This window comes from Ictalurus furcatus, chromosome 21, assembly GCF_023375685.1.
Source record: "Ictalurus furcatus strain D&B chromosome 21, Billie_1.0, whole genome shotgun sequence".
NCBI lineage: Eukaryota > Metazoa > Chordata > Actinopteri > Siluriformes > Ictaluridae > Ictalurus > Ictalurus furcatus.
Window position 1 is genome coordinate 7,176,263 of NC_071275.1, and position 27,998 is coordinate 7,204,260.

The window sequence follows — 27,998 nt, forward strand, 5'->3', positions numbered from 1 at the left end:
CCATTCTTTCTCTCTTCACTTGTTACCTCTAAGCGTCCAGATGGGGATCTTGTGTCATGGTAATAGAGGGCATGCTTATTTATTCCAAGCGTATTTCAGCTGCAGCAACCTTGACCTTGAGTTGATATTTTTTAAATAACATTATATATAGTATGTAATTTAGAAATCATTATGTGGGAACTGGACAAAGACAGATTTCACGGTCATAAAAAATAAACTAGTAAGGATGCATTGATACAGATATTGGCCCAATACGGTGCTCATTTTCTTGTACTTTATATACATATATACACACACACAATGTCATAAATGTCATATTTTATATATATATATATATATATATATATATATATATATATATATATATATATATATATATATATTTTAATGCTCTGATTCAAACATCCAATCCCACTTCCATACCGCTTGTCCTTGACCCTGGGTCATGGGGGAACCTGGGTCCTATTCCAGGAAACCCGGGGCACAAGGCAGGGGTCACTCTGTACTGGGTGCCGAGTAACAGCTGGGTACAATCGCACACACATTCACACACTACGGACAATTTGGAAATGCCAGTCAGCCTACACCGCATGTCTTTGGACTGAGGGAGGAAACTGGAATACCCAGATAAAATCCACGAGGTGAACATGCAAAACTCAAACCCCAAACTTGAAGATACGAGGCAAATGTGCTAATCACTAAGCCACTGTGACTACTTAATAATTAGCAGGCTTCTAAAGTCGTTATCAGTATATAGTATTGACAAGTACAAAAAAGCATGCACACAAACACTATATGGCCAAAAATTTGGAAACCCCTGACCTGACATCAAACCCATGTGCTTGTTGAACATCTCATTCCAGATTTAGTCCCCCTTTGCTGTTATATTAACCCACATGCTTACTAGAAGGCTTTCCACTAAGGTGGCTTTGGGGAATTTTGTCCATTTAGCCTCAAGAGCATTAGTGCAGTCAATCACTGATGTTGGGTGAGGAGGCCTGGTGCGCAATGGGGTGTCAGTTCATCCCAAAAGTGTTCAGTGGGGTTGAGGTCAGGGCTCTGCGCAGTCCACTCAACTTCTTCCACTGAAAACCTAGAAAACCATGTCTTTATGGAGCTCACTTTGTACACAGGGGCATAGTCATGCTGGAACATGTTTGGGCCTCTTAGTTCCGGTGAAGGAAAACTGTAATGCTACAGCATACAAAGATATTCTATACAGCTGTGTGCTTCCAACTGTGTGGCGGCAGTTTGGGGAAGAACTACATATGAGTGTGAAGGTCAGGTGTTCATAACTCTTTAGCCATTGAGTGTACTCAGTCTGGAAAAATGCATATGGTATCAATGCATCCCTACAAACCAATTGACCAAGATCACTTTGAGAAAATTGCCACATGCATTTTGATTGCCCTCATGACACACTCAGAAAGCTCTCTCGCTAAAGAAGTGGGCAATGAAAAATCAATCTCAGCAGCCCACCCTTTGCAGTGCGGTTTTGAAGTCCCATCAAGTAAAACCTAATATGAATATAAGGCACCGTCTGCCAAACTGATTGATAGTAACTGATGAGGCAGGGCAGAGTAAATTCATTTGTCATGCAGATTCGTTTGATTAATATGGTGACTGAGGGAAAATGATGAGAGTGAAAGTGTGCATTAGAGATATCGAAGGGTACAAAGTTGACTGGTGGAGGCAACAAAGAGCTGACCAATCGAAGGGCTCGGCAGCCAAAAATAAAGCCAATGACAGCATCAAGGATGGAGTTTAAATCTGTAAGCTTGTTATTTATTTATGCCTGTTTTTTGTGGGTTTTTCTCCTTCAATGATGCACCAGACTGATTTTCAAGAGCTAAATTGCTGAATCATACACTGTAAATTCCGATTTGTACTGTAGATAGTTGTCATTGAACAGATTCCTTACTAAGCTCTACAGTTTAAAAAAAAAAAAAAAAATTAAAAAAATTAAAAAAAGTCAAAGGCTAGTCTCTCCCAAAAAAAAAGAAAGAAAAAATCAATTTATCTGTATGATTTGAGGAGGAATGGGATATGCTTTCAAGGTTCTCTCAGACTCACCCTAATTTATTACACAAATGCATCATATGAAGAGGCCCACAAATCCTGCTCACTGTGGACCTAGAGTCTATCCCAGGCAGGAATACACCCTGGATGGGACGCCAGCCCATCACAAGATCAAGTGGCTTAGTGGTTAGTATGTTTGCCTCGCACCCCTGGGTTTCGAATCCCGCCTCCGCAAGTCAAAAGAGATGCGTTGTAGGTTGATAGTCATTTTCAAATTGTTTGTAGTGTGTGAATGTGTGTTCGGTTGTGCCTTGCGATGGGTTGGCACCCTGTCCAGGGTGAATCACCCAGTCCCTGCATTGTGCCTTGAATTCCCTGGGATAGCCTCCAGGCTCCCCGCAACCCTGTGTAGGATAAGCGGTATGGAACATGGATGGATGGTTGGATAATAGTGTGCTGTTATAGTTATCGTTGATTATTTTCCCATAATAGAACATCCTGAAGTGTTTTATTTGTCTTATGCCACAGCAATTTTACAAAGATATGTAGCACTTTTTATCCATTTATTGTTACGTTTTGTTGAATTTTGTTGAACATTTTTGATATTTTAATATCTATACAAGTCAGTACTATTTATCACTCACGTGTTCATCTTTCAAAACTGAAGATGAAATTCCAATATGTAGTCACTGCATGTCAAATGAAATGTTGCAAAACCCAAGACAACAACCAAAACTGTCCAACACCTGACAGATTTCTCAGTGATCATTCTGCCTCCTTTAATAGTGCACTCATACTAGATCTGATTTTAAAACTGATTCTGAACCAGACTCTAATATAGTTTAGAATTATGTGCTATTGGATTAGGGAATATGGTTCAGGGCTTAAGGCACAATGCAAAAGTCCAGCATTCTGTAATGGTGGTGATATATTTCTTCCCAGCCGGTGCAATGTGCTGACATGACAACACTCGAAGAAACGCTGCGGTGGCGATTTCTTTTCTAGGCAGCCCATAAGCCTGCCTGGACATAAGGCATGCAAACGTCATCGGCTAACAAATTCAGCTGAACAGGGCATTACGATTAATGCCGGCAAGTAGTGGTCTGGTCAGTTGTTGAGGTTGTTTATTGGTTTTGCATCAGCATTTAAAATCACTGGAAGCCACATACACCAAACACCAGGTTCTGAACAAGTCTGGTTTCTTACAATATTTTCATATTGTGAGGTTCTCCGATGCCAACTTCAGGGCCATTATTTTATTTTATACCACAGCGCTGTTGAATTTTCGAATCCGATTGATCAAGTAGGTGTTAATTAAATGTCTATGACAGCAGTGCTGACAGTGGGTCTGGTTGTAAGGTTTATATTAATGCACACGTTGGAACACATTATCAATTCTATAGTAAAAACTAATTCTGTGACTTGTATTGCAGGCATTCTATGAAATCCAAGCCTAATAATAAACAGTTGTTATTTAACACAGTATAATTATGGATATGGTGAAGTCTGCTGTGAGATGATGGTTTAAGCAAATTTGGAAAGGAAAGGAGCCTCTAGTCTCAGCACTTTGTAACAGTCAGACGTAAAGCTGCTCCTTTAAAAAAAATTTGACAAAGCTGCATGACTGAGGAAGTTGTGCTTTGTAGTTTCTCTGTATCAAGATGCAATATTTCTTATTAAATTCAAGAGATTGTAAGGGTATGATTTTGTAACTGCTATAATGTAAGTGATGAGAGACACCAACTTGTTTTGTTGGACGTTCCACAACATTAAAAGGTAACTATATTTATAAAATATATTTGTCATTATTTAATAAATACAAATATTTGTTATATTTGACAAATTATGGTGGTATTTAAAATAAAATTTAAAAAATCATTTTGGGACATGCTATTATTGGAAAATAATCAACTTCCTGGTGGTAACAGTATCTCTGCTTAGTGTCAGGTCACATCACACCACTCTGTTATTGATTATTTTCCTATAACAGCACACCCCCAAGTGTTTTATTCCTTACATAACAGCTTGAAGGAAATTAGATGAAGGCTTATATATTTTTAAAAAGGGGTTTAACTGGGATTTTTTTTTTAAAGGCGAAACCGTAAACCCTTGAAGAGTTCTGCGCAGAACCTTACAGAGTTTTCCCCACAGGGAGAAATCTTTTAGGGTGCTACATGGAACGATTTTTTTCTAATAAAAACATCACGTATGTCTTCATGCAGAATTTTAATAACTGCCCACTTCCACCCTATTGCACCACAGCTGTTTCATCAAGCGTGACATTTCATTAACCACACCGATGACAGCCGAATCATGGGACATCATGGGATGGATCACTGTCAGTAATAAGACAAGGGAGAAGGTGGAATTCCTTGAAGAATAGGGCATCAACAACAACCTGTCATTCACTGTGAGAAAAACAAAGGAACTGATTGTCTGGAGACTTTTTAGTGGATACACTGACCCCCCCCCCCCAACCCCCCGCAATTATGCCACAATGATCGAACTATGGTGCAAAGAATGAGCACTGTTTAAAGCCATATTACTGAGGATATAAACCACATGAACTCAACACCTGATACGCTGCTGAAAGGCACTTTCTGGAGATGAACAAAATCAGGTTAAGCACAGAGCATCACTAGAGAATCAGCTCTATCATAAACAGAGTTGGGTGTATCCCGTAACTGATGACTTTCTGATAACGCAGTAATGTAACCCATTACATTTTAAATGTATGTAATTTGATTACAGTTACAGATGTCAATAAAATGATGTTACGTGCGTTACAAATTTATTGTTAAGAAAGCAACATTAAGTAAAATGTATTTGTAAAATAAATCATGTTTTGCCCCGAATAATTCTCCATTTGGAGCGGTTTGTCACTACGTAACTAAATGTCAGTAAAAGAAGACCACCTGTAATTTTAGATCTTGAGTGAATGGAGGTGAGACCGATCAGACAGGGTTTACAGGAAAATACGTGAAAATACTCGTGTCTTATTGGCCGACAGCTCTCAATTCTGCTACACACTAGCTCACAGTCGGTGTGAGGAAAAATGGATATATGCCAATTTTTAATTTTTTCTTTTAACCATTAAATGGGTTGAAACTGAAACAGTAACATCCTCTGATGCTGAGCAGGAAAACATGGTGTGTAAATGTCTATATGAGTTCCAGTTCACATGAACATGATATGAGCAGAGCATGAGGAAATATAATGTACTTTGCATGGCACTGTAGCAGCTAAACCCATACAATGATAGTTTAGCTGTGTCTCCATTGGCTAGCGACACCAAACTAGCCTAGTTAGAGAAGTTTTATATTTTATTGGTCTGGTAGTTCTACAAACAACCGAGGTAAGTTTTATGATAACTCTTTTTTTTTTATCAACTTTTTCTGATCATGTCCTACATTGACGTGTGCTAAAATGACTGAAAGAACTACGAGTTCCACTTTGTAGTGTATTTTTGTAGGCTTGATAGGTTTTGAAAGTAAGGTGAAAGTAAAGTAATTAGTAATCTGATTACTATTTACATGCAGTAATCAGTAATGTATTCAGATTACAATTTTAAAGTAGTAATTAGTAAGTTCAATTTTCAATTTGGGCATGTTACACTAGAATAATAAATGTAAAAGACTATTCTTCCCATCCTCCATTATTCCCTTTGCTTTCTTCCTCCCTTTTATAGTTTCCTTTGTTTCCTTCATTTCTTCCTTTCATTTCCTTCCTACATTCTTCTCTTTTCTCCCTTAGTTTCCTTCATTAGATTCCTTCCTTCGTTAGTTGCCATCCTTCATCCTTTTCTTTTTTTAGCTTTCTTCTTCCCCTCCCTTGTTTCCATCATTCCTTTTTCTCTCCCTCATTTTCCTCCATCCTTCATTCATGACTTTCCTACAGTACTTTCTTTCCTCCCTCACCTCAATCCTACCCATATTCTTCTCTATCAATTGCATATTTGCTTGTTTCCTTCCTTCCTCCCCTCATTTCCTTCCTTCCTTAGTTTCCTTCCTCTGTTTCCCTTCTTCCTTAGTTTATTTACTTCCTTCCTTAATTTCTTCCTTAGTATCATTCCTTCCTTACTTAGTTCCTTAGCTTTTCTTCCTTCATTTTACTTTCCTTCATTTTTCTTTCTTCCTTCCTTCACCCCCCACTCGCCATTCACTCAAATTGTCTCAAATGAGCTTACTTCATGATCTTGGAGTTCTTAGTACTGGACCCTATTGTTCCAGTGTGTGTTGTGTTCCTGCAATGCCAGTTGTGTTTCTTACTCTGTTTACTTCCAGTTGCAGCACATATCACTAGAGAGATCAGCTTTTCATTAAACACAGCAGAGGGTCATTACTTGTTTTGAGTAAAAGAAACTACAACTAAAAAGAAAAAAGAAACACTACAGCTTCAGGAATGCAAAGGCGGAGGTAGATTTGCAGTTCCATCTTCAACAGCGGATTGGTTTACAGGGGATCAGAAACGAACCAGAAAATTCTGCAATGGAAAGGGAGGAAGGAGGGGGCAATACCTTTGAAATGTGAATTGCTTTTCTTCTTAAGGAAAGAAACAAAGTCTGGGCGCTCCTCAGAAAGACTGAATTGCAAATCCAAGTTGTAGGTTCGCACTCTGAAGCTTTCAATTTCAAATGAAACCAAGCACACAGGGAAAGCTCAGCTAAATGTGCACATGAATAACTTTAAGATTCATTACATTTGTTTGCCCCAAATGCAAATGTGATTGAATCCCCGTGCTGTGTGTCATTAAAGTCTGAGGATCCTATAGAATATGAATCTCATTATTTCCTATGGAGAGTGAAAGACAGCACCGTTCCTTTTCCCTTACAGGCAACTGATCATCTGAATGGTATTGTAGTAGTTCATTATATTCTTTTATGTTCTTTTCTTTTAATGCACTCCCTTTAAATTAGGCTTCACTTTCAAGTACACAGATGCACAGGACCTCTGTTTAAATTCCTTTGTTTAGATCTTTCCCACCCATACATCTATCCTTCCATTCTTTCTTTCCCATCCATCCATCTATTATTTCTTTCTTATCCATCCATCCACCATTATTTTTCTTTCTTACTTTCTCTCATCCATCCATATATTCTTTCTTTCTTTCCCATCCATCCATCTATTCTTTCTTTCTTTCCCATCCATCCATACACCCAATCTTTCTCTCTTTCCCATCCATCCATACACCCAATCTTTCTTTATTTATTCCTTTCCCATCCATCCATCTATCCTTTTTCCTTCTTTCCCATCCATCCATCCATTCTTTCTTATCCATGCATCCACCCATTCATCCTTTCTTTCTTTCTCGTTCCCATCCATATACCCATTATTTTTATTTATTTCTTCCCCATCCATCCATACTTTCTTTCTTTCTTTCCCATCCATCAATCTATTCCTTCTTTCTTTCCCATCCATCCATCCATCCATCCAGTCTTTCTTTTTCTTTCCATCCACCAATCCTTTTCTTTCTTTCTCCATCCATCCATCCAGCCAATATTTCTTATTTTCTCTTTTTTTAGTTTTCTTTTTTCTTCCTATCTTTCACCTACTGCAATCACTTTGAAACTGTTACCCATGTGAGATCTATTGCTTTCATCTCTCAATACATTCAGCATGCACAGTGATTCCTCCAGGAAACATGCCTTTTTTTAATGGATATTCCTCCTATGCATTTGGAAGCATCCACTGTTCAAGAATTTTTTTCTCCTGTTTTTTAGTTATTCACATATCAATATTCATCTGTCCAGGGTGCTAGCAGGACTTAGGGTCCTTTCTAAATACAGTTTGCCTGCCCTGCTTCATTATTCCAGCTGTGATCTCTGCTACAAAGCCACATCAGCAGTCCTTAGTGCTGTTTCAGTTTCCTGTCATTCTGGAAACCAGGGCATTTCCAGCTGAGGAATCACATTGCTGCTCAAGGGTTTTTCCCGGTAGGATGAACATCAACTCTTAGATCTCCACAGAATGCTGGCTCACATCTGACAAGTGACCTTTCCTGAGATGTGCCCTAGTTGACACAGGCACAGTGGTATTTCAGAATGAGCTGGAGGTGGAGATCAGCTCCCACAGAGCAGGAATCATGAAGGCAGACATAACATTCAATTCAATTCAATTTTATTTGTATAGCGCTTTTTACAATAGACATTGTCTCAAAGCAGCTTTACAGAAATATCAACACGGAACACAGATATTAAAAAGACCTGTCTTCAACATGAATCCTCCAAACAAATTTCCAAGCCATGCCAAGCTACAACTAAAACGAATTTATGGATTTCTCCACACACTATTTGCATCACCTTAGATGATCATGTTTCAGAGAGACACCATCCTAAACACTGAGGTTCGTAGTAAATGAGATATGAAATATTAAAATGAAAATAAACTAGCATAGCTCAGAAACAAATTATTTATACTTAATTCATCACCCTTGTATGGTGACCTGTAAAGCACAAAACATATTCATAAACCAAAAAGACAACAGCATATCTAACAACCCATCAACATTAACTCAAAACAGAAAGGGTACATCCATTTTAACCATCTCATGCTCATGGCTGCAGTGTGCATCAATCTGAGAGACCACAGAAATAGCTGGAAGATGTTTACAGTAAGAGGAAATACACTATATGGCCAAAAGTATGACACCTGACCACCACACACATAGGGTCTTCCCCAAACTGTTGCCACAAAATTGGAAGCACACAATAGTATAGGATGTCTTTGTATGCTGTAGCATTACAATTTCTTTCAGAGGAACAAAGAGGCCCAAACCTTTCCCAGCATGAAAATGCCCCTGTGCACAAAGTGAGTTCCGTGAAGACATGGTTTGTCAAGGTTGGAGTGGAAGAACTTGAGTGTCCCATGCTGAGCCCCAACTTCAACCCCCACAGAACACCTTAGGGATGAGGTCAGGCACTGATGTCGGGCACCCCAGACCTTCTCAACTTTCTCATCAGTGCCTGATCTCACTAATGCTGTTATGGCTGAATGAGTACAAATCTCCAGAGCCACACTCCAAAATCAAGTGGAAAGCCTTCCCAGAAGAGTGGAGGTTATTATAACAGCAAAGGGTGAATAAATCTGTAATGGGATTTCAAAAAAAGTACATAAAGGTGTGATGGTGTGATGGCCAGGTGTCCACATACTTTGGCCATATAGTGTATATTATCAAGGGTGTTCATATGATGTTCTTTTAGATGTGTGTCAACTTTTACATTCTAAAACCTGAAAACAAGCCTAAAGGAAGCAAGGTACTAAAGAAGTAACTACACACTAATAAGTCTATACATACATACTGTAAGTATGTTTTCTATTCCCCCCACCCTATTTTTCTCTCCAATTTAGACACCTACCAATTCCTACCCACAAGCCAGGTCTGCCCATCATACGATAACTACCAACAGAGAGGGGGAACACTAACACTTGCTTCCTCCGAAGCACATGAAGCCGGTGAACTGCATCTTGTCAAACTGCTGCATCACAGGCCAGCATAACACAAACACACTCAGAAGAATCTACCCTCTTCCACATACATGACCACACAAACATCCACAATTGGCTAGTGTTGCTGTGACGCACAGGTGAGTATATCATCCTTCCCACCCAGAGTGCTTTGCTCCCTTGGCTTTCGGCCATGGATGGCTGTGACATTGCGATTTCCCAACGACAGGGCAGACTATTTTCTGTTGTGCCACTCGGGAGCCTTGTAACATAAGTGACTACTTTTGAAATCATTTTCCCTAGGCTAACCAGATAACAGACTGAAAAAAATGTGATTCTTTTTGCTTGTGATAGTCATATGCTGTGTCCAATCACCAACAAGCAACATTAACCTGTTTCCGAATTTGCTGTTGCTTTTTTTTTTTTTTTTTTTGCAACCGTACACTGTGTTTACCCAAAATATTAGATAGTCCTGACTTCGAACAAGCAATAAAATCCCAGATCATACAATCTAAGCACAAAGGAGCGCTTCCCTTTAGATATAATTTCAAGGAGCACCTTAAAAGCCACTCTACAGAGCACTTCTACTGAGTTGTTAAATAAAAGTCTCCAACCAAAAACTATTACATTTCAGGGCCACTCAGAAGTAAAGAAATATCAAACTTGACTCTCTTTCAAGTCTGCTGAAGCTTAATAGGGAGGGAGCATATTTGTTGTGAAGTTAATTGCAGCTCTGCTTCAGGCCAGAAAGTGCTTGGAACAAAAAGCCAGCTAATTGGGCAAAGCTTCCCAGCATAACATTTCTGAAAAGCACTTCTTTAAAATGCTACTCTCCCAACCCAAGCCATCATTTGGTTCCAAGATAAAAATGATTATGTTTTGGAAGGAGACATCGGTGCTAGAGCACAGCGGATATTCAACAATGGCTTAATTCTACAAAAAATTGTTTTGTGGGAAAAAGCTACTGTATACTGTTGGGCACTACACATATAAGCAGTGATTGCTGGCCATGACATTAAATAAAAAATTTAATATCTATTAATAGCAACATTCACTATTTCTTTTTAAATCACTTCAAGTGAAGACTGGGTGCATGCTATTTTTTCCTCAGAATGCCAAACGTGCTAAACAACACTGTCCTTTTGTGTAATTTGCACTGATATTTTGGTATATAAAGTGCCCTCCACTAAGATTGGCACCCTTGGTAAATACGAGCAAAGACGTTTATGAAAAATTGTCTTTATTGTTTAACCTTTTGATCTTTTGTTAAAAAAAAAAAACAGAAATACTCCGCTCTCATGGATATCAAACAATTGCCCACACAACACGGGTTTATCCAAATAAAATGTTTTATGTTGTTAAATATAGGTGTGCCACAATTATTGGCACCCCTATGAATTCATATGACAAAAATATATTTGAAGTATATTCCCATTGATATTTTACATTTGTTTAGTACACCAGGGTGAGTAGGAATAGGAAATTGTTCAACCATGACTTCCAGTTTCACAGGCGTATAAATATGAGGTAACACATAGGCCCATTCATAAAAATGGGTTAGACCAAGGAAGCTGTGATGTGCAGCAAAAGGTTGTTGAGCTTCACAAAATGGAAAGTGGCTATAAGGAAATAGAACAAGCAATGAAAATGACCATTTCCATCATCAAGGCAATAATTAAGAAGTTCCAGTCAACTGGAAATATTATGAATCAACCTGGAATTGAACGTGTGTCTATATCGTCTCAACGCATTGTGAAAAGAATGGTTTGAGTGGCCAAAAAATCTCCAAGGATCACAGCTGGAGAACTACAGAAGTTAGTTGCGCCTTGGGGTTAGAAAGTCTCCAAAATTACAGAAAAAAAATCCGAAGTATCCTACATCACCACAAGCTGTTTGGAAGGGTTTCAAGAAAAAAGCCTCTACTCTCATCCAAAAACAAACTCAAGCCTCTTCTGAACTGCTGATCTCACGGGATTTTCACACACAATAGAGTTAACACAGAATGGTGTGAAAAACTAAAAAACTTCCTGTGTGCAGAAGCTCTGCAAGGTGGAAACACCTTGTTGATGAGAGAGCTTCACTTCAAGCTCACATGGTTTTTGTATGATTAGATGCTTTTCTGCTCAACACAGTTGTAAAGCGTGATTATATGAGTTACTATAGACTTCCTGGAAGCTTAAACCTGTCCTGTCCTGCTGAGGAAGTTGTCCCGCTGTCCTGCCTTCGCTCTGAGATCCAGCCCCACAGGGGACGTCGCTCTGAGCTCCAGCCCCGCTGAGGATATCTCTCTGAGCTCCACCCCCGCTGAGGACGTCGCTCTGAGCTCCAGGCCCGCTGAGAACACAGCCCTGATCTCGAACCCCACTGAGGGTGGCGTTCCGCCTACCTGTTTCATGGCGGAGGCCGCTCAGTTTCCTGGTTCAGCAAAGGACGGGTTACCCAGGGGACCGGGGGGGGGGGGGGCGTTCTGTCACGATCTCCCCTGCGGTACAGTGTGCATGGAAAGCCAGAGGGCACACACGAGCGCTCAGCGAGCACACGCTCTTTGATTACGTATGGACTATGGTGACTTTGTTTACTATGGACACGTGCATTTGTTTTGGCTTCTGTTTTTTCTCCTCCCTGTTCAGGTATTGGTTGATGTTCGAGGGTGTGTCTTTATTGTTTCCAGCTGTCTGCATTTAAGTTTGATTACGTGAGTTATTTAAACCCCTCGTGTGGCTGTGCACTTCGCGTAGTATTATATACGATTAACTAGCTAACTACGTTATGTATGTGTTAGACACCTTGATGCTAAGCAGTCGTGTTCTCGTGTCCTGTTTATGTTTCATGCCTTGTATCTAGTTTCATGTTTAAGACTGCGTATCTTGGCTCATGTTTATGAGCTATGTTATGAACTCATGTTTGAGTTAAGACTTTAATCTGCACTTGCTTCCGTCCCAGTCTCGAATCGTAACAAAAATCAGGAAGAAGGGGTAGGCAGATGTGAGATTATTAAATCCAGACAAAAGAAAACAAATGGTAAATGGTCTGCACTTATATAGCACTTTTATCCAAAGCGCTTTACACTGTGTCTCATTCACCCATTCACACACACACTCACACCAATGGTAGCAGAGCTGCCATGCAAGGCACTAACTTGTCATCAGGAGCAACTTGGGGTTCAGTGTCTTGCCCAAGGACACTTCCGTATGTGGAGTCATGTGGGCCGGGAATCGAACCTCCAACCCTATGATTAGTGGACAACCTGCTCTACCACCTGAGCCACAGCTGCCAAAAAAGAAAGAACTGCTACATTTAAATAACAAGGTCTGATACTGAGCAGCAACACTGCTATGGCAACACTGACTCACACACCAAAAGGAAACTGGAAGACATTGTATGCAAAGCCTCAAAAATATTTGGATATGATCTACCAACAGTGTAATCTCTGAACATAAAATACATCTGGAAAAGAGCCTTGTAAATATCAGCATAAAAGAAGATACAAGCCGCTTCAGAAAAAGCTTCTTTCATTCTGCCATCTGAGAACTCTTCCCTCTTCAAATGCTGCTGAAAAGCCCCTGCCTCTCAATCTGTATTGCCAGATCGTTTAAAAAAAAAAAAAGTACTCTTTCAGTATATCTGCATAGCAAGCATTTCATTGTTACATGTCAAAACATTGGCACACAATTAAATATTTAGATGTAAGAACAAAGGAGACTAAGGCAGCCATCTTGGCATCACTGACAGTCATATTTCCAGTCATATAAGACTAAGCTTTGCAGTGTGGCAGGGCGCATTATCTTGCTGAAAGAGGCCATTGCTATTAGGAATACCGTTGCCATGAAGGGGTGTACATGGTCTTCAACAATGTAGGTGTTATGGGTCAAAGTAACATGTACATGAATGCCAGGACCCAAGATTTCCCAGAAGAACATTGCCCAGAGCATCACACTGCTTCTGCCGGCTTGCTTTCTTCCCATAGAGCATCCATCTTTTCCCCGGGTAAGCAGCGCACGCACACACACGGGCGTTTACATGATGTAAAAGAAAACTTGATTCATCAGACCATGCCACCTTATTCCATTTGCCCAGTTCTGATGCTCATGTGCAGTATAGGTGTGTAGGTGTGCTGGACAGGGGTCAGCATGGGCACTCTGACTGGTCTGCAGCTACACAGCCTCATACACAGCAATCTGTGATGTGTGTTTTGACACCTTTCTATCAGAGCCAGCATTAACTTTTTCAGCAATTTGTTCTACAGGAGCTCTTTTGTGGGATCGGACCAGACGGGTTAGCCTTCGCTCCCCATGTGCATCAGTGAGCCTTGGGCACTCATAACATTGCCAGTTCACCGGTGGTCCTTCCTTGGACCATTTTTAGTAGGTACTAACCACTGCATACTGGGAACACCCCACAAGATCTGCCGTTTTGGAGATGCTCTGACCCAGTCATCTAGCCATCAAAATTTGACCCTGGTCAGAGTCACTCATATCATTATGCTTGCCCATTTTTCCTGCTTCCAACACATCAACTTCTTAGAACTGACTGATCACTTGCTGCCTAATATATCCCAGTCCTTGAGACATAATCAATGTTATTCACTTCCCCAGTCAATGGTTTTAATGTTATGGCTGATCGATGTATAAGGTAGAAGTACTATTTCAAATACCTATATAGAAGAGAATACAATAATGTAGTGGAAAGGATTTGAAAGTGAAATAAACGCGCATATCCTGTATAAACAAATTTTAGCTTCACCGAAAGCATTATATCACTTCTCATGGAGCGATTTGCATTTGAAAGTTTGCATTCTGTGTAAATAAGCAATATCTTGTTTCATGTCATGATTATTTAATGGGTTGAGTTTCAGTCATTTTCCTCATGTTTAATTGTATGAGACTGAATGAACTGAACTGAATGTTTCTCCACCTAATAACAATTAAAAGACAAATCAAATGTGAAGCAGGAATATTTTAAGAAGGTCATCACGCAGCAGTGTAATAAGGTCATCGTGCTCGTCACAGCTGCGTCAGAGTAAAAGCTGAGCACATGTGTCAGTCAATCAATATACTTTCTCACAGCGTTATGGCTATAAATAAACCTTCACTGCTTTCGGTTAAACACACACCCACTATCCAGAGTGACGTGGGATTAAATTATACAATTATTCGTTTCATGGCGATAATCTCATGAAAAAAAATATAATAAGCATCTGCAGAAGGATCCTTTCGAAAATCAGGGAAAATGTCTGGCAAGTTTATAATTTACTCATTTGTTTTTATCTAAAGTGAGGTTGATCCAAACCTTTAGCTGTACCAGCAGTGAGAGGAAATAAGTACAAGATGGCTGTAGGAAGGGGTCGTGCAGATTTCAATATTATCTAATGTTGAAACCTGATGAGAACAGACCAGCATCTTTATTTGCAAAATAAACACTTTTCAGAATGCCTATTATACTGGCATATCCATCCCCAATTCCAAAAAAGTTGGGTCGCTGTGTAAAATGAAAATAAAAACAGAATGCAGTGATTTGCAAATCTCATAAACCCATATGTTATTCGCAATAGAACATAGGATACATATAAGATGTTTAAATTGAGGAAATTTACTATTGTAAAGGAACAATAAGGTAATTTTGAATTTGATGGCCGCAACACGTACTAAAAAAGTTGAGACAGGGCCAACAAATAGCTGGAAAAGTAAGTGTTACTAAAAAGAAACTAATTAGGTTAATTGGCAACATATCAGTAACCTGATTTGAGTTTAAACATTTCATATGTTTTCTATGTTCTGTTGTGAATAACATATGGGTTTATGAGATTTGCAAATTATTGCATTCTGTTTTTCTTTACATTTTACACAGCGTCCCAAATTTTTTGGAATTGGGGTTGTACATTTTTGCTTTGTTTTGTTTTGTGTTCCTTTTATTCTCAGACAAAAACATCAGGTCCAAGCTAATTAATTGGGGGGTGTTAAATGCAGAAATGCGATGAACGAGATAGACTGGAACAATTACTGGTAATCAGACACCACTTGAGTGCCTCGCTTCACTGTAAAGAGAGCTGTGTGGAGCCTAAACCTTAACCATTTTTTTGCTATTAACAGACTGTGTGCTTACGCACAACACACACACACACACACACACACACACACACACACACACACAGCGCGCACAAGAGGCGAGAGCACAAAAGACATACAGTGTGCCTGGTTGCCTGGGCATCGGAGGTCCGTTGTTCTTGGCAATGATGTGTAAACAAATGTCAGGGAGTGTGGAAAAACACACAAACGCAGCCTACACACACACACACACACACACACACACACACACTCAATCACTCGCGCACACACACACAGTTAACAAGATGCTAAGATACCAGGCGGGCAGGATTTCAAAAACGGTAATGATTTAATAAACACGTTTGAGTAGCGTCCATTAGCTTCAGTCTGTCTGCACAGAGTGAGAATAATCCTAAAGCGGGTCTCGCTGTTCCACATATAATGCCAGCACATTTCACACACTTCTAAGAGAGAAATATGTGGTATTTTATGATGCACTTCCTTGCATAAGTATTCACCCTCTTGAACTTTTCAACATCTTCTAGTGTTACAAACCCAGACCCAAAATTATATGTCATGACTCTATACAAAATATCCTAAAATATTAAAGTGGGGGAGAAATCTATATAGTTTACAAATAAAAAAGTTTAAATTGTCCATTCATAAGTATTCACCCCCTTTTGCTGTCTGTGAGGAGATGTTTGTTTAGCATTTTTTGTAAGAAGTCTCCAGAGTTAGTGCTTTGTAACAAAGGTAAAGTTATCATTTTAATGTTTCTGACACGGGAACATCATTGCAGTCAAAATTATTCAACCCCCGTTGCAAATCAGGTTTAGTGTCAAAATTTACAGACTTTCAGCTGTTTGCAATGAACAAATCAAACAAAAGCAATTGAAATAGTTCAACATAATGAATGCTTCAAGTGGTTTCCCCAAATTCAACTGAAAATGCAACTTATAATGACTTCTCCAGTGTCAGAATTATTCAACCCCTTCATAGCAAGCATCTTTACTACATCTAGAGCACCTTTTTGCTGTTATGAATCAACCTGGAATTGGACGTGTGTCTATATTGTCTCAAAGCACTGTGAAGAGGATGGTTCAAGTGGCCAAAAAATGTCCAAGGATCACAGCAGGAGAATTGCAGAAGTTTCTTGTGTCTTGGGGTCAGAAAGTCTCCAAAACTACAATCTGAAGTCACCTACATCACCTCAAGTTGTTTGGAAGGGTTTCAAGAAAAAAGTCTCTACTCTCATCCAAAAACAAACTCGAGCATCTTCAGATTGCCAGACACTACTGGAACAAATGGGATCGGGTTCTATGGTCAGATGAAACCAAAATAGAGCTTTTTGACAATAAACTAATTAAAAGATTAATAAAATGTGCACAGTTTTTAACTAAAATCTGCTGGGGTTTTTTTTAACTAGGATGTGTTGTTAAAGGAAGATTTGGATAACAGTAGTGCTTCATTCTTTTGCAATAGCAGCATGCCCTAAGTGTTTAATTCCTTACTTATACAATGTTAAATATGACCAAACTATTATTATAATAGTAATAATAGTGTGTGTTGTTCACATTAACAAATGCATTACTTAATATTAACATAATTTAGTCCTTTTTTATAACTGTAAAGTATTAACCACAACAGTTATTTAATTATTAATTTCATATCATTTGTTCATGTACTTCAGTCAACTTTTATTTCCTTTCTGTGTTTCCTGTGAATCTTTTATTTAATTTCAGAAAGTACAATGTATTTAAGGTTGTTTTTTTTTAAACAAGCAAAATAATGCTTATCAGAACAATAAAGGTTGAATATCTTTAAATATATAGTCTAAACATGAGGATAACTTAATAATATTATCACAGTGTAATTTTTTTTCATAGTTCCACCCCATTTGGATGCATCATTTTAATTCCCAAAAAGAATGAAACACTTCACGAGATTAGTGACATTTTCAGCGGCAGCACGTCTGACATTTCAATGATTAGGATTCAAAAGCACTTCAAGTGTGAATGATATGAGATGTCATCAGCAGGTTCGTAACAATATAACACTAAAAATTATGTTGCCAGCTCCACTTTACTCATGATGACTCATTTAAGCTGCAATCACAAAGTCAAGTCATTTGCACCTTCAATAAAAAACAAATTGGACCTGACAGCTTAGATCATTGCCACAGATGTTACAGAGGGGATGTTTAAACATTGTGTTAATTCCATGCAAAAATGCATATTTTCTAAGTCATTTTTTCCCTCAGGACTTATTTAAGTGGGTGTGTCAGCTAGGTATGAATCAGGAAATGATATTATTTGAGAGTATCTCCTATCTGAATGCTTAGTACTATTCATTAAAATGGTGATAAGCATATAGCTGGCAAACATACAGTGTAAAAAAAGTATATAATATGTGCTACCATCTTGATTTTTTTTTCTTTTACCCAAATAAACTGTAAAATCATAAACTTTCGAAATACACTATATGACCAAAAGTTTGTGGACACCTGACTATAACATTCACGTGTGCTTTTTTGTACATCTCATTCCAGATTTTTCCCCCCTCTTTACTGTCCCAACAACCTCCACTCTTCTGGGAAGGCTTTCCACTAGATTTTGGAGCATGGCTGTGGGGATTTGTGCTCATTTACCCACAAGAGCATTAGTGAGGTCAGACACTGGTGTTGGACAAGGAGGCTTGGTGTGGTGTGGTGTGCAGTCGGTGTTCGAATTCATCCCAAACGGTTTTCAATGGAATTGAGATGAGGGCTCTGTGCAGGACACTCGAGTCGTTCTACACCATGTCAAACCAGGTCTTCATGGACCTCACTTTGTGCACAGGGGCACTGTCATGCTGGAACATGCTACAGCATACAAAGACATCTTAGACAGTTACTGTATGTGCAGAACCACATATAGGTGTGATGGTCAGGTGTCCACAAACCTTTGGCCATATAGTGTATTTTACACTATGCTCCCAAGGACCTAAATAAAATACTGCAATAATATTGTAAACCATGATAATAAGTGAGTGAATGGAATAATAATTTTATAACACCTATTTAGAATTTTTTTTTAATTGTCTACGTGTATGTGGCATGTATGTGTGTATGTGCATGGCTGTAAGTTTAGTGGAAATATCCTTTATTAGTGACAACAAAAATATCCTACAATGATTCCTCAAAACTAAAACCATAAACCTGTATGGTAAACATTATTTGGCTGGAAAATACCAGAGGGCTAGCACTGATTTATCACTTTTAGTCATTTACTAAGATCTCTCTAGATATGATCAATGTAACTATCCTCAGTTAACACCGGCACAACCAATTATGTACAAACTCAATGCCAATCCAAGTGTCATTTAATCTCCTCAACCTTTTAATCATATATTAAGAGCACCTTGTGCTTGTATTATGATGCAGCATAGGATTTGGTTTGACACTGACCAGACTTGCAGCTGTTCTCTAACACACTGTAAACTTCATACAGCAAAATGCAGTCGTGTGGAATTTGAGAAATGGCCCTGCACCTATCGCCACATGAGCATTACATTAAAGGCCAATCTGACTTTCTAATGTAAGAGACGGTTCTGGATGAATCATGGATGCATTTAGAGCACTAAAATCTGATTTCACCTCAGCCTGCTTAGGAAGGGAAGGCACCGGAGATCATATTTCATACTGCAAACAGCTCTGTTTTCTGCAGTCTAACTATGCGGTATTGTCTCAGGGATGGGAGTAGCAAATGTGCATGACCCAACGTGGGATACACACTCAGTCCATTAAAGCCAAGCCACAGGAGCCTCCTGCAACTCTTTAATCCGACCTCAAAAACATTTTAATGGCTTTTACTAAACCCTCTATAGTGCATTACAATGACTAATGACTTGTTAATTATTTAGAAACAAGTGATATAATGCAAATAGGGGATAGTAAATGGACATTGTATCCAATCTGAAGCAAACTGCAGGTGTTTGGAATTTGATATTATTTTTAAAATGGTCTTTATCACAGATCATGTTTGCTTGAGGTTAAGCAGTGTGTCTACTAGGGCTTTAGTCAAGACCACCACTGTCAAATCCAAGACAAGTCCAAGACCAGGACTAGATGAGATCAAGTCAAGACCGAGTCTTAAGGTGGTCGAGGCCAAGTCAAGATTGAGTGGAAATGAAAACGACAGTCAATATCATCAAATTCTTTTCAAGAACTTCACTTCAACTAGTGGGCTTCGTTTGTGCATTACGCCAGTGATTAAGCTGTTTTCTAGAAGATGGAGCTGCTTCACTTCAAACTTTGTGAAAAGAAAAGACAACACAAACATTTTTTTTTTAACAAACTCTCAGTCGAGACAAAGACCATATTTAGCGAGACCGATGACAATCACAAAAACAAGTCCAAGTTCAAATGCCAAAAATTCCAAGTCAACACAGAAAACGTCTTGAGGTGAGACTAGAATCCAAGACCGAACTTGAGTCCTACAGCTCTAATGTCTATAAAGGTTTTCAGACCTCAGGTGATTCTGTAGTAGAAACTCAAAAGGACCGGACATGTTTTATATTATCATGAAGATGTATCACCACTCAGGGTTTTGAAGGGCCATGAAGGAAGCATGGGGTAAAAAATATTAAGGAAAAATTAAGGTTATTCTACTTTTTTGTAGGGCTAGGGTAAGAAGCTACTTTGAAAAGTTAATAAAACCATACAATAATTGCTGACAGTTTCGTACAGTAAGAGACAAAGAGAAACAAAGTTTTTATAACAACAGCTAATACTGCAAATTGAATCATTATAGTACATAATAAATATAGAGTCTTCATTAATAGGCATGTGCCTTCTGCCTAATTTCAATATTTGAGTTAATGTACGGATTCGTACTGCTAGGAGAGGGAATAAACATCTTAAATGTGGTGTAATCAAGTAGCAATTTTGTTTGACTGAAAAAATGAAAGTCACATGCTGCTGAATGAAAAACTGAATTGAATTGATATGGTGAACCTGTAGTACTTTTTGTTTACAATATTAAACCTATGTTCATAGCATTTTATGATTTATTTAGTTTTATACAGACAGAAATGCACATTGTTTTGCACTGTTATGATTCAGAAATAAAAAAAAGGAGTCTTTTCAGTGTTTTCATCATCAAAATTGAATCAAATCGAATCGTGAAGCCAGTATCGTAAATTGAACCGAATCATGACTGGAATATAATGTTACACCCCTAATAATTATTCCATGTATATTAAAAGTTCTCTTGTTACTTGGAGCAGGTGCCCATAGCTGCAGTTGTATTGGGATCCTGATGTAGGTATATTTACACTATGTTTAACTCTATGTACTCACTGCTGTTGTGGCTGCAGCCTGCTTGGACTCTTCGGTCAGGAAAGCCAGCATCTTTTCCACTTTCTGCGCTTCTTCTGCAGTGATGTAGTCTGTATCTTTAAGGGAAAAACACAGATATGACACACATTACACAACGACCTTGCAGTCCAGGTTCACAAATGTTACCCAGAAAAGATTCTGTCAAAAAGAAAATGTTACAGAAAATTATTCTGAAACCTCAATCTGATTGGCCAGAATGTTTCTATATTAATGCACTTGTTCTAATATATTTCATCCATTAATAGCCTGTAGTGACAACTTAGAGGGCGTGTCACATAAACAGATTTTTAAAAACGTGTAACTACCAAGATGGTGAAGTTTTCTGTAACGAGACATTTATGTTTAGCATTTTTGCAAGGAGACTCCAGTACCAGTGCTTTGGAAAAGTCAGAGGTACAGGTGTAACTTTACGTTTTCTGACATGTGAAAGTATACAGAACGGGGTGCTTTAAGGTTTCTTAGAAACACAACAAACTGCATTTCTGTCTTATTAACTTCAAAAGAGAGAAAGAAAAAAAAAGCTGGTAAGGGAGTGACTGTTTGTAGCTGCTAGAACATAAATGATAATGAGAACTTGTTTCACATTAGTTCCACAACATTAAATTTACCTAAAGTATAAACCGATAAAAAATAATGATGTATTTCTTCAATTAATATAAAATATGTAAGTGTTGGCAACTTGAAATGGTTTAAAAGTATTAAAACACTAAAGAACATGCTGTTTTTGGGATATAATACATTTCTGGGTTGTAACAGTAACTCTGCTTAGCGTTGGGCACCATCACAAAATCCCCACCATTAATTATTTCCTATAACAGCACACCCCGTCATGTTTTGTTACTTTCATATACAACTGCATATCTAATATGCATTTAATGACAGTTTATGTAAATCCTCATACATTCTATAAGATTAGAATTAGGTAAAGCAGGATTTGATAGATGTTTGATAGGCCATTAGATCCTTAACAGGAACTTCACAACACCTAACATATTCTCCTCAGGTATACATGCATAGTGTATAATTCCAAGATGAATATAAAATTAGAACCTTTGTTGCTTTACATTTCATCAACATCATTCTTGACTGGCAGAGAAGAAGGGGGGAAAAGGGATAAAGGGGAAAAGTGTCTTGTGAGTCTCATTTATGTTGCTACTCCATCCATCAATAGCCTGAGCCCTGGGTGTTCCTGGCCCCAGGCAGACTCATCACAAATGCATTTGGACACTGAGATTAACTTGATGATTATAGTGTGGAGTAGAGAGAAGCCAGCCAGCTCTCTGCTAGTCTTCCCCTGCTTTCTCCGGTTTCATTCCCCAATTGCAATTTCATGCCTGTCTAGTCTGCAAGCTCCTAAGTTGGCCTTGATACTGCCAATCATCATTGCTCCTGCCATGCATTTTGGACTGATGAGCAAAATGCCAGCAGCTATCTCAATGACAAGAGGAAGGAGCATGAGAATAATAAATATCCCAATCGGATAATAACTGCATTAACGCACTCTGATGGGCAAGATGTCAAGAGGAAAAGAATCTGCGATCGTCGCTGACGTGACCAGCATTATATTGTGTTCTGAAGTGATGGATTTGTTGGCAGGTGGCCCAGCTTCCTCAGACTACTCGATTTTTACCAGCACATGTTTAGACATGGACAGGCTCTTTTAATAATTCATAATTAAGGGGAATTAGTTGTCCCCCAGTGTGAAAACTTTCTTTGATTTTCATTTAGACAACAGTCCTAAACTTCTAACTTTATGCTCAAGCTGGTTGTTTTGTCTTCTATTGCTCAACGTCCATGCTTTTGTAATTATCAGCTGTCAAAGCTGAAGGCCCTGTGAAAAAAATGAAGGTTATGATGTGGTTATTACTATATACCGTAAATTGAAAGCCAATATTCTACTGTTTAGTGACTTTTAGCAGAATTCCACAGACCACATCTGTTAGCTGAGACAGAGCAGATGGGAACATGTCTCATCTGGTAACTTCAATATGCATGTGAGTTTGACGCTGCATATTAATGATGTGGTTCGGAAAATATCGTGTCAATGAAATATTTGCTGCATTTGGAAGAAATGACACATTAACTGTGAGCTCTTTCAACAGTTCAAGAAAACAACAGTATTATTAGCAGCATAATGCAAATTCATTAATGACACAAATACAAAGAAAAGCAATTTAGATAATGACAATATTTTCTTCGAGTAGCTGCCCAAAAGGAAAGCCCAGGCTTACCTAGGGTTAGGCATTAATTTGCTTCTCAATTTAACTCCCTGTAACTGAATCAATCAATACTTTCCACTAAGTTGGCAGCTGGTAGACAGCCAAAGGTTTTCCCATTTGTGTGAACCACTGAACCAATGGACTATGATCACACCCATTTTATGAAAACCATTGTGAAGGCTTCCTCATCCTTAGATCTGATGGTGCATTTACCTATTGTCCTTGGCATACTCTGAACTTCTCAGTACAACCTATAATGCTTTGATAGTCCTCATAATACGATCATGTTTTGTAGGCATTGGAGTATTTCTGAATTTAGGAAGCTCCTTCTAACAAAATGGCTCACTGAAGTAATCAGCGGCGACTGGTGAATACCATCATTAAGGGATTTTCAATTATTTTAATCTCTGACAGGTAACCAAAGAAACAAAAGGCAGCAAATTGGTTTGACTTCCTGCAACTGCAGAAAATGCTTTAAGGGTTTGTAACACCACCAGAGGCCACAGTAAATGGAAGTCTAATGCAACGTCGGCCATTCCATTTCCAGTTCACTTTTCCAGTATATAAACATGCAAAGAACATTCACTCATTGTGAATTCTTGTCAAACAGTTGTACAAGTTCTGAGTCTTGTTATTCTCCTGATCGTTTATGCTGTGTTTGACCCTTTGTTTGTGTTCTTAGTTCGTTCTTTGGCTTATCCTCTTGCCTGTTTGCACTGTGGTGTCCTGTTTTCCGACTACTGCCTGGTTACCATCTTTGCTCTGGAATGTGATTTCGTTTTGTATGTTTGTATTGTATGGATTTTGTATTGAAGAGCCTCCTGTGCATGGATCCTAACTCTCTGTCTGAGTACGAGTATATGTTAGAGGTTGCTTTGTTTTTATCCTTTCCGAAACCCACTGGTTTAGATAAGAATCTTTAAAGTAAGGGGGTAATATTTTCTAACTCTGGTTAAGCTTGTTCTGAAATATTTATAAACATATATTTATGCACCACATATTTGTAAATTATCATAAATTATCCACATGTACATCTACAATTACTGACTGTTCCAACACCCACAAACCGTCAGATACATCACTGTGCTGAGAATGGTATGTTATTACTTATTTATTATTATTATGAGAATGGAAAGTTATTTAGTTAATGATGGCCGTGTAGCAGTGTCTTTCCATTGATCGGGCGTTGACAAACTGTGTACAGCAAAAGATGGCCTACAATCACTAATTGTATACCTCTAATTTATAGCTGTTACTGATAGTATTTCGCATATCTATACATGGACACAGAGTATATTCTCAACAAGAGGCTTATTAACAATACAATGTAATACCACAATGGGACTAGAGGCTAAGGGAGCATTGGAATTCTGATAAAAGCAAATTAAGCACCATATGCCCCACATTTCAGCCACATTATGTATTGTATTGATTGTAGGTCCGGCTTGTAGAGTGTTTTTAAATCATAGGAAAATCTGAAACATACAAAAGTGCAGACCATTTACAAAAAGAACTGTCTGAAGAGAAAGTTTTACTCAAAGCACTTAAACATCAGTACTAAAACATCCTCAGCCTCGAAATTTGAGTTACTGCATGGACAATTTGACAATTTATCTACAAACAAATAAAATTCTATTGTACAAAAAAAACAATCCAAATATAAATCAAAATCAAGAAATTGTCTGAAACTAAAAGAAAACCAGAAGAAGGGCAAGGTTTTGTCAGTGTAGGACAGATATGTTAGGAAGAATGGACAAAGATTCACAACAATATGGTGACACTAGAATAGCTGTCAGGAAGAATAATACAGTTGAGAGAATTCAATATTTGCTCAAAGGATATACAATAATTTTGGAGGCATTTTTAAAGGCAAATCATGGTCACAGCATTTACACATTTACAAAAAAAGGGATTTCAAATTTTGAAACTAATATCCACTAATAATATAATAATATACTAAAAATAGAACTATAATGCACTATTTGACTATTTGTGCTCTTGTGATAATAAATAAACATCTATTTTGGTCTCTTTTGCTGTGATGTTAGCAACTCTATGCTCAGATCGGATTTGACCTCAATTCTAAGTTCCCCTGGAGAAATGCAAATGAGCACCTGTAAATGTAAAAGCAAAGCTTCAGGAAAACCTCTGGTGCTGCATTAGAAACGGCCTCCGATACCAAACGAGCCAGTTAAAGGGTGCAAAGCAAGGGAGAATGAGGGGGCTAGAAGAGACTAGAGGGGAGGGAGTGAATGGCAACTGGCCATGGTGTCCATGGCGACCCTACAGTCCCCATGGGAACCAGGCAGCCCAAGGCATGTCCTTGTCCAACAGGCGGACAGCTCGGTAAGAGGCCAAGCTACACAGGCCTCATGGTGAGTTCAAAATTGAAGTCATCTGATCAACTGTCATACAGCTGTAGAATACTGACAAATCAGTCTTATCGAATGTGAGGGACACAATCATGGTCATCATTAGGCACCTTCTTTAAGTGCATTTCATTGGGGGCTTGTTGTATGTCTTATGACCAAAGTTTTTATTGTTTTTTTATGAATTACTTAATGAAATCTTATAGATTGTGTATGAAATGGCTTAAATACAAAAGGGTGCCTGTACTTTTTTCCCCCATCTCCAATAGGTATCATTTCTTCTGCCATGACATTGTGGTAGTTGAAAGAGGCATAAACAGTCAAATTATAATATGATTTGCCTTTTAAAGATAAAGAAATAGGTGAGTTTACTACCTCAAAGTGAAACATTTTACTTTTCTTTAATTTGTTACATAGAAACAAAAACAACATATTGGTCAGTGTGAAATGTTTAGGCTTTCAGGAGTACTATGAATAATTTTTCCCCTATTAAATCATTGTTTCTTCAATGATTTAATAGTGATCATGATTTTGGTTGGATGAGCAGTACTCAAGCCCAACCAGCTTGATTCGGGAATCTCTTAAAGACCTCTCTGCCATTCAAGTCGTGCTAAACCTGTTTCATGCACAAGCCTTACATGGAGTGCAGATGCATCAACTCCATTTAGACTAAATAATTTATGAAGGCACTATACAGCTCAGTGTGGTGAAGGCTTGAGGTCTGTAAAGTGGTCAGAAAGCAGAACTGCACCACAAGGCCAGCTAAGCAAGACTGGAAACAATCAATGGCACTGCATTGCAGGCTTCGACAGGTACCCTAATGTCAATTATCCATCTCCTTTCAGGTCTAAATAATAGAAAGGAACACACGTGATATACAGGAGCATCAAGTTCACTGAAAATGATTCCAGCACCCCATTCAAGTTTTGTTTACACCGATTCCATTTGTATCAATTTTTAATGTTTTTATCAAATATTTATTTTGTAAATTGATAAAATAGCTACATTGCTTTAAAGCAACAACATGCAACAGAGGAAGGTGCAAATTCACTGGATGCAAGCGCATCATCAAGGTCAAGTGTGGCGTTTTTCTCGGTTTCACCCCAAAGAAAAACTGCCTTTAAGACACGCAGTAAATCTGAATTGGTGTTGGACCTAATGACAAAGCAGGCATTAGGTCCTCTTTATCGGTTTTATGGAATATTAAATGCAGTATTTTTGCCATACATTCTGCAGTACTGATAGCAATGTTTTGAATGATGCCAATATCTTTTAGAGTCACTGTATGATTTCATAACGTAAAAAGTGAATTGAAAGTGAATTATGTCAAACTTTGTTCCCTTTGTTGCACGTTGTTGCAACAAACAATATATTATTGTGCACCATGATAAGTAAAAAGGTATGGCCATATAGTTTCTTAAGCCATTATTTCATAAGGCATGCAGTAGTGGGTTAACAGTAAGAATTTAGTTTAAAAGTAAGAACAGTAAGAATTTTGTTTAAAAGCAGCCAGTCTCTTTAATGTTGTAATGAATTAGTCTATCACAATAAGATTCTGCCTATTTATCAAAGCATTCAAGGAGCTAACCCTAATTATTCATAGAACTGGCTGAATTTGTTAAAGGGGGTAATTCATTTTTCCCCCCAACATTGACTGCATTTTCATTACACTGTGCACCATACAGACGATAGATGCTATCCATTTTGTTTTCCGTGCCCACAAATTTTCTGTATTGACTGCAATCATGATACTGAAGCAGACAAACCTTTTAAAAATCAGACCAGATGTTTTCATTTTCAACCTAATTTCTTTTCACCACATCTGTAGCAAATGTGCAGACAAACATTTGACACAAAAAAAATCTGTTCACTCAAAAGTCACATAATGGAAATCGCAGGGTAGGTTCTGAATTGTTTAAAATACACAAAGATATAACGCAAATTCTCTAACTGCTTTAAAAAACTATAACTGCTGGACTTGAGTATTATAGGAAAGGAATGAAAGAAAATCTTACCAAAACTGTTCATGTTGTTAACTTTCAAGCACTGAAGCAAAACAGTAAAAATGTATTATTTGATTGCAAAAGCTCAAATTCTTCTCTGTGGAAAAGTATTTCCTTCTGTGAATGGACTGTGAAAGTTTTGCAGATTTAGAGCTTTATTTACAAATACCGTTGACCGATTAATTCTTGAAAGTATGTAGCAAAAATATGTACTCTGAATAAATATTTATTGATTGACTTGAACTGCCCTTAGATTCACATCAGAAATACATTAGAGTTTTGAGTAAACAGGTTTTCTTTTCTTTTCTAAAAAGAAAAGAAAAAAAAAAACATTGAATTCTTGTCCATGGTAATTACACATATGCCACATATGCTGTAAAAAGAGATCAGGGTCGAAAATTTGTGCTCTGTTCCTTTAAGGCAACGGTCTTTTTACTTTACTGCAATGGACATTTTTTAAATAAAAGCTCTAATTCCGAACATATATGCTTTTGTTAAATAAATAAATAAATAAATAAAACATTA

The 27,998-nt window shown here is 38.1% G+C and overlaps 1 protein-coding gene across 2 annotated transcripts in view; it reads right to left on the reverse strand.

Moving 5' to 3' along the window:
• LOC128625228 (E3 ubiquitin-protein ligase RNF123) overlaps window positions 1–27,998 on the reverse strand; it is a 155,424-nt gene that overhangs the window by 11,893 nt on the left and 115,533 nt on the right. For both annotated transcript variants that reach the window (XM_053653407.1, XM_053653406.1), the window contains exon 37: window positions 20,844–20,938. In XM_053653407.1, coding sequence (XP_053509382.1) covers window positions 20,844–20,938 — 95 coding nt within the window. The remainder of the gene's footprint in view (window positions 1–20,843; window positions 20,939–27,998) is intronic.